The sequence below is a fragment of the Macaca mulatta genome, chromosome 16, assembly GCF_049350105.2.
Source record: "Macaca mulatta isolate MMU2019108-1 chromosome 16, T2T-MMU8v2.0, whole genome shotgun sequence".
NCBI lineage: Eukaryota > Metazoa > Chordata > Mammalia > Primates > Cercopithecidae > Macaca > Macaca mulatta.
In genome coordinates this window covers 18,752,990-18,763,566 of record NC_133421.1, presented here as the reverse complement: position 1 = coordinate 18,763,566, position 10,577 = coordinate 18,752,990, and the positions used below count along the sequence as shown (strand labels likewise).

The 10,577-nt window shown below is 53.5% G+C and overlaps 1 protein-coding gene across 1 annotated transcript; it reads left to right on the top strand.

The window, feature by feature from the left end:
- The first annotated feature begins 3,733 nt into the window (after window positions 1-3,733).
- Window positions 3,734-10,236, top strand: PLD6 (phospholipase D family member 6). Its single transcript, XM_015118731.3, has 2 exons — window positions 3,734-4,422; window positions 7,428-10,236. The coding sequence occupies exons 1-2, from the start codon at window positions 3,858-3,860 to the stop codon at window positions 7,673-7,675; spliced, it is 813 nt and encodes a 270-aa protein (XP_014974217.2). The 5' UTR covers window positions 3,734-3,857; the 3' UTR covers window positions 7,676-10,236.
- The last annotated feature ends 341 nt before the right edge of the window (window positions 10,237-10,577 follow it).

The following is a 10,577-nucleotide window of genomic DNA, read 5'->3' as shown; positions in this document are numbered from 1 at the left end:
AGGCACTGTGGCTCACGCCTGTAATCCCAGCACTTTGGGAGGCTGAGGCAGGAGGATCACCTGAGGCCAGGAGTTTGATACCAGCCTGGCCAACATGCTGAAACCCCATCTCTACTAAAAATACAAAAAAATATTGGCCAGGCTGGTGGTGTACACCTGTAGTCCCAGCTACTCAATAGGCTGAGGCAGGAGAATCACTTGAGCTCTTATATATTTTGGAAATTAACCCCTTATCTGATAATATACTTTGTATAACCTTTTAACCTTTTAAAAAATAAATTGTATTGTGTATATTTAAGGTACACAACATGATGTTATGAGTTACATACACACACATATATTAAAATGGTTATTATAGCGGGCACTGTGGCTCACATCTGTAATCCCAGCACTCTGAGAGGCCGAGGTGGGTGGCTCACCTGAGGTCAGGTGTTCGAGACCAGCCTGGCCAACATGGTGAAACCCCATCTCTACTAAAAGTACAAAAGTTAGCTGGGCGTGGTGGCAGTCACCTGTAATCCCAGCTGCTCGGGAGGCTGAGGCAGGAGAATCACTTAAACCAGGGAGGTGGAGGTTGCAGTGAGCTGAGATGGCACCACTGCACTCCTGTCTGGGCAGCAAAGCGAGACTCCGTCTCAAAAAATAAAAAATAAACACAAATGGCTAGGCACGGTGGCTCACACCTGTAATCCCAACACTCTGGGAGGCCGAGGTGGGTGGATCACTTGAGGCCAGGAGTTTGAGACCAGCCTGGCCAACATGGTGAAACCCCATCTCCACTAAACATACAAAAATTAGCCGGGCATGGTGGTGGGTGCCTGTAATCCCAGCTACTCTGGAGGCTGAGGCAGAAGAATCGCTTGAATCCGGGAGATGGAGGTTGCAGTGAGCCGAGATCATGCCACTGCACTCCAGCCTGGATGACAGAGCAAGACTACATCTGAAAAAAAAAAATAAAAAGTAAAAATAAAAAACTAGTAACTAAATGTTGCAACACAAAGGATAAATGCTTAAGGTGATGGATATCCCATTTACCCTTATGTGATTATTACAAATTCCATGTCTGTACCAAAATATCTCATGTACCCAATAAATACATATAACTTCTATATACCCACAAAGTTAAAAATAGAAACTGAAAGACAAAAAATAAATAAAAATCAAATAAAGCTTCTCATTTTGTTGTCTGCCTTTGGTAGATTTCCAGCCATGAAGTGGCTGTTTTTGACCATTTCCCCCAGTTTTATTTTTGCTTATCCCTCTTTGGAGGGATTTGAGTCCTTCTTTTTACTTCCATAACTACAAGTCCCTCCTCCCATTATCGTTTTAGATGAGGAAAGTGAAGTTCAAAGAGATGAATCAACTTGCCCTAGACCATGCAACTAGGAAGCCTGGGAGCCAGCACTAAACTCAAGTGCTTGTTTTCTTTTCTTTCTTTTTTTTTTTTTGAGACGGAGTCTCGCTCTGTCACCCAGGCTGGAGTGCAGTGGCCGGATCTCAGCTCACTGCAAGCTCCGCCTCCCGGGTTCACGCCATTCTCCTGCCTCAGCCTCCCGAGTAGCTGGGACTACAGGCGCCTGCCACCTCGCCCGGCTAAGTTTTTGTATTTTTAGTAGAGACGGGGTTTCACTGTGTTACCCAGGATGGTCTCGATCTCCTGACCTCGTGATCCGCCCGTCTCGGCCTCCCAAAGTGCTGGGATTACAGGCTTGAGCCACCGCGCCCGGCCAAGTGCTCGTTTTCTTTGTTAAGAATTTTATTGGCCGGGCACGGTGGCTCACGCCTGTAATCCCAGCATTTTGGGAGGCCGTGGCGGGAGGATCACGAAGTCAGGAGATTGAGACCAGCCTGGCTAACACGATGAAACCCCGTCTCTACTAAAAATACAAAAAAAAATTTAGCCGGGTGTGATAGTGTGCATTTGTAGTCCCAGCTACTCGGGAGGCTGAGGCAGGAGAATTGCTTGAACCCGGGAGGTGAAGGTTACAGTGAGCCAAGATTGTGCCACTGCACTCCAGCCTGGGCAACAGAGTGAGACTTCATCTCAAAAAAAAATAAATAAATAATTTTATTGACGTAATCACTGACATACATTTTACTTATTTAAACCATACAATTTGACACGTGTATACCCGTGAAACCACCACAGTCAAGTTGATAAACACACATCCATCAGTCCACTTCCTTGTGGATTTGTTGGCCCCTCCAGGCTACACTGGTCTGCTTTCCCTCTGTCTAGTTTGCGTTTTCTAGAATGTTATGTAAATGGAATAATACAGTATGTACTCTTTCTGTCTGGCTTTTCCCACTCAGTATTAATGAAATTCATCCACGTTGTAGCATATATGAGTACTTTTTTTTTTTTGAGGGGGGGGACAGGGTCTTCCTGTGTCACCCAGGCTAGAGTGCAATAACGGCATGATCTTGGCTCACTGCAATCTTAGTCTCCAGAGCTCAAGCGATTCTCCCACCTCAGCCTCCTGAGCAGCTGGGATTACAGGCACATGCCCCCGCACCCAGCTAATTTTTGTATTTTTTGGTAGAGACAGTGTTTCACCATGTTGGCCAGGCTGGTTTCAAATTCCTGAACTCAAGCTATCCTCCCGCCTCAGCCTCCCAAAGTTCTGGGATTACAGGCGTGGGCCACTGTGCCAGGCCACTTCATTCTATTTTACTGCTAAATAGCATTCCCTTGTATAGATATACAAAAGCTTATTTACCTATTTACCTGTTGATGTGCGTTTGGGTTGTTCTAGGCACACAAGCCTGCCAGGAACACTGGTGAACATGTGCATGTGTTAATGGATCCCATCCTTTCTCCTAGGAGTGGGATAGCTGGATCATATGAAAGGTGCAAGTTGAATATTTTAATAAACTTTTAATTTAGAATAACTTGATTTACAGAAAAGTTTCGTAGAACAGAGAGTTCCATTTACCCCCACCCAGCTTCCTTTGTTAGCCTTTGACATTCCTTTCATGTATTTGTCAAAGCTAAGAAACTGACATTGGTACAATGCGATTAAGCTCCAGACTTATTTGGCTCTCACCAGTTTTTCCGTGAATGCCTTCTTTCTGTTCCAGGATCCAGCCCAGAACAATACATTGCCCATTTCCCTATGCCCCCGGGCCAGTGCCCTCAGCTGCCTTTGTCTCTTCCTCTGTTTATGCTTAAAGCAGGGCAGGCCTTCCAACAACGCCAGAGATCCCGTTGGGCTGGGAAAAAACCTTTAGGGGCCTAGCTCTGCGCTTGGGCATCCCCACTCTGCCACCGCCTCCAGTACGCTGGGTTCCAATGCTGCCTCCAGCCGTGCTGATTCCCTGATATCTGTGTTCCCAGGTCCTTCCTCAGCCTAGCCTAGCTGCTCGGGCGAAGACAGTGAAGGTGTGACCCCACATTTCCGGAGCAGCTCTGCTGTGCTCCAAGCGAGGAGAGCCGGGGTTGCTCAGGTTTATAGAGCGGAGGGCGGTCTCTGGCCTGGGCAGGTGACGGGTGCGCTAGGGCCCGTGGCCCGCAGGTGTGCAGGTGCTGCCTGGTGGCGCGGGCTTGGGGGCGCGGCTTGGCACGTGGTGGGAGGTGGGACCAGGGGGGCAGGGCCGGGCGCCAGGCTGGAAGGAAAATGGAGGGCGCGGCCTGGCCTTAGGGGGCCTGTGGCGGGGGGCGTGGCCTGGTGCGTGGAGGGAGGCGTGGTCACCCGTTGAGGGCTGGGGGTGGGCTAGTGGGAGGGGTGGGTTCAGCTTGGTGAGTGGCAGTTGTGAGGGCATGGCGCGGCCTAGCGCGTGGCCCTCGGGGGCTGGGGGCGTGACTTTGCACGTGGCCGTTGGCGGGGTGTGACGGGGGCGAGGCATGGCATGTGACCATGGGGGGCTGGGCGTGGCCTGGCACGTGGCCGTTGGCGGCGCGTGAGGGGGCGTGGCCTGGCGCGTGGCGGTCCGGGGCTGGGGGCGCGCAGACTCGGGTGCGGCGGCGTGCCCCTGGGGCCCGGGTCAGCAGCGGCATGGGGCGGTTGCGGTGGCAGGTGGCGGCCGCGGCGGCTATGGGCCTGGCTCTGGCCCTGGAGGCGCTGCCCGGGGTGCTGCGCTGGCTGCGGTCCAGGCGGCGGCGGCCGCGGCGCGAGGTGCTGTTCTTCCCGTCGCAGGTGACCTGTACCGAGGCTCTGCTGCGGGCTCCGGGCGCGGCGCTGGCCGAGCTCCCCGAGGGCTGCCCGTGCGGCCTCCCCCACGGCGAGAGCGCGCTGAGCCGCCTGCTGCGTGCCCTGTTGGCCGCCCGCGCCAGCCTGGAGCTTTGCCTGTTCGCCTTCTCCAGTCCGCAGCTGGGCCGCGCTGTGCAGTTGCTGCACCAGCGCGGGGTGCGAGTGAGGGTCGTCACCGACTGCGACTACATGGCCCTCAACGGCTCGCAAATCGGCCTGCTGCGCAAGGCAGGTAGGCCCGGCGGGGGTCCAGGCGGAGAAGGCCGGCCTGAGCCACGCGGGGTCCTAGGCAAAGGTGGACACTTAGGGGAGGGGGTTTGGGAACGGGCTAAGGCCTCATTTACTTTCCTCGTGGCGTTGTGGAGTAGGGGTGGTGTAACGCGGAGAAAGCAGAGCCCCCACGAAAGGTCTAGCAGGCTGCGCTGGCATAAGCGAGCCGGGCCCTCGGTGCCTCCGCGGTGGGGGCAGTTTTCTAAGTGACCTGTCCTGGCATGCTGGAAGCGGGTGGGCCTGCGTGTGCCGGGTTAGAGGCAGAGCAGGCTCCCCTAGCAACTCCCCGGGCGCCGCCAGCGAAAAACTTTTTCGGGACTGCTGCAGCCCGGGCTCGCCCTCCTGCAGGCTGCCGGAGACCCCCGGACGGCCTGTGGTGACCTGGATCCTGCTGGCCGGGGACCTGGACGCCAGGGTTGTGCTTGGACTTCCAGACTGAAGGGCTCTGGGGAGAGGCGGCCACCTGCTGCCGAGTGAACCTCAGGCCACCGGGCTCTGGGAGACCTAAACATATGTTCCAGAAAGCAGCGCCAGGACGTTCGTTTTCCCAGCTGCAAAAGGAGTGGAACACATATCTCGCTGGCGGGGGCACCTCTCTCATGGGGTGGGGACAGAAGGGACCAGGAAGTGTGAATATTTGGGATCCTTGTCCCGCCTGAGAATTCTCAGTCCATCCTGGCCCAGTTCCGCGGCCCAGCCGACTCTTGCCTTTTGTGCACCCACAGACTCTTGGGCGTCTCTCTGTCTCCATCACTCAGGCACCCAGAGAGTCACACCTGCATGTGCTCCCGCTGGAGCTCATCAGTCTGGTGGTCGCAGTGACTGAGAGACACGTGGAGCCTGGCAACTGTCCAAGCTGGGCAGTGGTCACTGCCGCCCGTTCCTTCTGCACAGCCATGGCCTCTCGTTGACTTGGGCCGCAGAGCAGCCTCTCCAGAGTCAGCCAGGGTCCCTGCCTGCCCTGGGTGGTGTGGGGCATGTTGCACCCCACGTGGAAGCAGAGTGGGGCACGAGCCTCAAGAGCTGTCGTCCAATGCGTTGGTGATTTTAACGGGAGGTTTGGGGACCTCCAGGCGTGCACAGTACAGTTCTGTTTGAGTTGCTTTTCGAGTCGTAGAAGCTGAGATTGGTGAAGACCCTTCAAGGGCCCCTAGACCAAGGTCCCATCGGATTCCCTCTGGGATGGCCTCCCAACATCCTCGCTGACTTCGAGGCTGTCCGGTGGCATTCATCTGTTCAAGGAATGTCCCCTGCGTGCCAGTATTTGTGAGGAGCTGGAACATCCTAGGGCACAAGGCCAGGTTCCCATGGAGATGCCAACTAAGTCACGAATATTTCATTTAGGGCACTAAGAAGGGCCAAGAAAATTTCATAAAGCAGGGTAAGGAGGCAGTGGTGTGGGAGGAAGTGGCGTGGGCCAGGTCAGCTGCCCAGGGGCAGTGACACTCAGGGCAGGGGCCTTGCGGACACGCGTGGGCTGTCCGGAGGGAGAGGCGTGCAGCTGGAAGGGGTAGCAGCACAGACGCCCTGGGTCACATACTGACTTCCTTGTGAAGAACGGCAGGGAGTCCTCTGTGGCCAGAGGTGGTGGGCTGCGGGGAGGGGACGGGGAGGTGGGCAGTGGATCCCAGCGGAGGCGGAGATGTCGGCAATGGTGGGGTTTTAGATTGCCCACCATGTGGAGGAATGTGTTTGGAGGGCCGTGCCGACAGGACGTGCTGGCGGAGTGGCCAGAGTGTAAAAAGGATTGGATCCCCGAGGTAAGGAAGCCACCAAGTCCCCATCCTGCCAGGCCCAATTCGGGAGGCACAATTAAATGTGAGTTCCATGCACAGGGAGTGATTTTTAAGTTATGTTCCCAGTACTCCGTGGGACACGCTTCCCTTCAAAGATGACTCTCTATCTGAAATTCCATTTAACTTGGATGTCCTGTATTTTGATTTGGAAAATCTGGCAGCTGTGTTCCATGGCAGCCTGTTTAAAACTTCTTCTTTTTTTTTTTTTTTTGAGACGGAGTCTTGCTCTGTCACCCAGGCTGGAGTGCAGTGGCCGGATCTCAGCTCACTGCAAGCTCCGCCTCCCGGGTTTACGCCATTCTCCTGCCTCAGCCTCCCGAGTAGCTGGAACTACAGGCGCCCGCCACCGCGCCCGGCTAGTTTTTTGTATTTTTAGTAGAGACGGGGTTTCACCGTGTTAGCCAGGATGGTCTCGATCTCCTGACCTCGTGATCCGCCCGCCTCGGCCTCCCAAAGTGCTGGGATTACAGGCTTGAGCCACCGCGCCCAGCCTAAAACTTCTTCTAACCCCCATTTCTGACGGCCTCATTCCTTGAGCAGGTCATGAGTGAGGCAGGTCATGAGTGATTCCAGGGGAGACAGACACAGGCCCTTCCCAGGAGGAGTTTGAAAGCTGGGAAGAGCAGAGGCGGGGATGCCCGGTTCTTTGGTGAAGGAAACGGGGGTGCAGAAGAGAATTCATTTGTGCGTTGTTAGGTAGGGCCCTTCCTGCCTTGGTGGCCGAGGTTGTGCCAGCAAATTGGGCTCTGCTGCCAGACACCGGGGCCTCTCTGAGCAGAGTGGGCACGGCTCTCAGCCTTAGCTGTGGAGGAGTCAGAACCTGAAGGCTCACACTCTGTCTTTGCCCTGGTCACCTCTGACCGGGTTAGTGACAGCTTCGACCGCAAGCAGTATACTGGCTGCCATAGACTCGGAGGTGTGGTCTCACCCAGACCACGGCCCGCCCAGTCCCCCACGGCCTGTGTGTGATGCTCTGGCCCCGTGTGTAATGTCCCCTCTGTGGTTCTCAAGGGTCCCTCCTGGGAGCTTAGCCGCCACCATTCTGTGAAAGCGTGGCGGGCTTTCCTGGCCCACCAAACTGGAAGCACAAAGCCAGTAGCCCCCAGGAACAGTCCACACTGGAGGCGGGACTCCTGCATGGAATGAAATCACCACCTTGTCCTTTCTGCAGGGATCCAGGTCCGGCACGATCAGGACCTGGGCTACATGCATCACAAGTTTGCCATCGTGGACAAGCGGGTGCTCATCACTGGCTCGCTCAACTGGACCACGCAAGCCATCCAGAACAACAGGGAGAACGTTCTCATCATGGAGGACGACGAGTACGTGCGGCTTTTTCTGGAAGAATTTGAGCGCATCTGGGAAGAGTTTAACCCTACAAAGTACACCTTTTTCCCACAAAAAAAGAAAAGTCACTGAAGCTGTGCCCCGCCTGTCTCCAGAGCTGGAGGGAAATCGCTTTCATGGCACAGAACTTGCCGCACCTCCAGGCAAAACCAAACCTAACCAAGAATGGGGCTGAGCCCTCCCTGCGGGCTGCCGTGCCTTCTGAGGGAGGGAGGCCTCACGTTAAACCAAATTCTCATCTATTAGAATACTAAGTTGAACGAAAGAAGGTTAGGAAGGGGAAATTTCTGTTATTTCAGGTCAGTTATTTTGGGCCAGACCTTTTCTTCGGCCCTTTGCCAAAATAACTTCAGTCACGACCTGCCATGGGTGCTTTCAGAGTGTGGTCCGTATCTCGGTTTGGAATCGAAGCTTCTGCCACAGCACAGAAAAGGCACAGTGCCTTTTCCGGGTGGGTCCCATTCCCTTCCCTGATTCTAAAAAAGCCCCTTCTGCTTTGGCTGACGTGGCCCCTTTCCGCATCTCCCTGAGAGTTCTTGCCTCTCTCCGTGTGGCACGACTGGGGTTGGTTGGGGCCAACAGTCTCCTTGTCCCTCACAGTCTGTCCCTGTCAGGGCTCGATCCTCAGAGCGGGGAGAGGAAATGGAAGTCAGGAGGAAGGGAAGATGTGAGTGTGCGGTGTGGGTGGCAGAAGCAGCCTTCGGGGCAACCCCGTGAGCGCCGTTGCCAGCAAAGGTTGGCTGTTCCCTTGCTTCCTTGCATAATTCCTCTTTAAAACCAGTGTGCCCGCCAGTGCCAAGCTCTGAAGCAGCCTGTCCGTGGGTAGTAAGTGCCGTGGTCCGTCAGGACTGATGGCCAGCAGCTGTTTCTTTTCTGTGAGATGGAGTCTCACTCTGTGGCCCAGGCTGGAGTGCAGTGGCGCAACCTCGGCTCACTGCAACCTCTGCCTCCTGGGTTCAAGCGATTCTCCTGCCTCAGCCTCCCGAGTAGCTGGGATTACAGGCGCCCGCGACAACATCTGGCTAATGTTTTTTTTTTTTTTTTTTTTTGGTATTTTTAGTAGAGACAGGATTTCACCATGTTGATCAGGCTGGTCTCAAACTCCTGACCTCAAGTGATCCACTCACCTCAGCCTCCCAAAGTGCTGGGATTACAGGTGTGAGCCACCACGCCTGGCTGGGGTTTTAACTTTTAACGTCCTAATGTTTAAGGTAATTGTGTTGTGTGTTTAGAAGTGACCTTACCTTTAACACCTGTGGAGTTAGTGCATGCACATTGCTGGCTCAGCGTAACCCATCACGGGACTGGAGGAGAGGAGAGGAGAGGAGGGGAGAGGAGAGGAGAGGAGGGGAGAGGAGAGGAGGGGAGAGGAGAGGAGGGAAGAGGAGAGCAGCTTCAGGCTGTGGTGTCTCCCACATCGGTGTTCTTATTTTCAGCTCAGGGTTTGCATTCCCAGGTAGAACAGGTGTCATATGTTGTGAAGTGTTCCAGGTTATTTGTTTATAATGTGTGTGTCATATATAGATAGCTCCAATGACATCTGAAGTTGTGACTTCACTCTCTTGTCATATTTCTGTATGATGAGCCCCAGGGCCCGTCCTGCGGTCTGCTGGCCATGTGCTTGGTCTCACCTCCCCAGCCCACGCTGACATTACCACCCAGAGACCCTTCAGTGCTGTGTGTTTTTGCTTTTTAGGGTTACTTTTGACTCACAGTGTTAGGCAGGCCAGCTTGGAAGTTAAGTTTTAAAAAAATTCAATTGAAGCTGTAAAGCATAATGTACAGATGGGAAGTCACCAGAGATTTGTTTTAGTTTGTGAATTCCCACAGTGTATGTTCTGAAAAGAAAATGGGAGAGTGTGTAAAGCATCTCCTGCAGGCGAAGCTGCGTGACCCTGGACTTCTGGCTCATCTGAATAAATGTGTTCTTATTCTGAAATGTGAGCACTGTGTGTCTTCGCCTTAGCTTGCTGCTAAATCATTCAAATAGGGGCTGCTCCTTGTTAAATACAACTTTTTTGGGGGGCAGTATACAGCTATTTAGAAACTGTTGGTCAAAGAACAGGTGACTCAAAGTAAAACTTTAAGCTGTTACTTGGGTGAAGGAAATAAGGTATACAGTGGTTCATTTTTAAGACAAAGTGCCTTGAATTGGCTTAGGTCAGCAAACTACGGAAGAAACGGGATGTGCTAGGCCCTTCAGGCTAGCCGATGCCTTCTTGTCGGCTCCCCCTTCTGCCCCCTCCCCACTTTCTTAGTTGCCCTCACCCGAACCAAAAAAGTTGAGTCTAAAAGGAAAGTTTACTGGCCTGCAAAATAGCTTACTTTGTCTGTTCCTACCAGCCAGCCTAGCTACTTAGGTCATAAGTCAAATACTTGAAGAGCTCCTAAGTGGACTAAGATTGCAATGCACTGCAGGCTGTAACAAAATGCAGCAAGACAGTCCTAAAGAAAACGCCTAAAGCCCCTGGCTGACAACCAGTAAGCACCGTCTGGGAAGATTGTGACCCCATGGTACTCAGCCTGTAAGGAAGGAGGAGCGTGCACACTAGGGGATACGTTGCTTGTTGAAACAGTGCCGGGTGTGCCTGCTCATTAGACACACGATCTTATTAAAAGCCTCTTTCACTGTTGTCCGGGTCTCTGAGTCCATTCTTTGGGTTTGGACGGGTGAGTTTGCTCCTCACATTGGGTGCCTCCTAGATTTCAAATATTTTCCAAATGTCCAGACTTTGGGGTGGTCTCTCTAGACCAAAAGTTGGAGCGAAGCTCAGTCCCCGCTGTTGTCCTGACTTGTGTGGCATGCACCCTGCCACCTGGGGACCTGCCCCACTCCCAGCACAGGTGGAAGGCATTCCAGTGCCATCGGTGGTTGGATGGATACAAAGTAACCTGGCCAAGCTGCCTACAGGAATATTTTAAGAAATGTGAAATTATTTTATTTCATATATGTAATACTTTCTTATTTTTATCT

Excerpts from the sequence above, each read along its gene's own strand:
- PLD6 (XM_015118731.3), top strand. The coding sequence starts at position 3,858 with ATGGGGGGCTGGGCGTGGCCTGGCACGTGGCCGTTGGCGGCGCGTGAG. Across the intron at positions 4,423-7,427 it reads CGGCCTGCTGCGCAAGGCAG|GGATCCAGGTCCGGCACGAT; the intron begins GTAGGCCCGGCG and ends TCCTTTCTGCAG.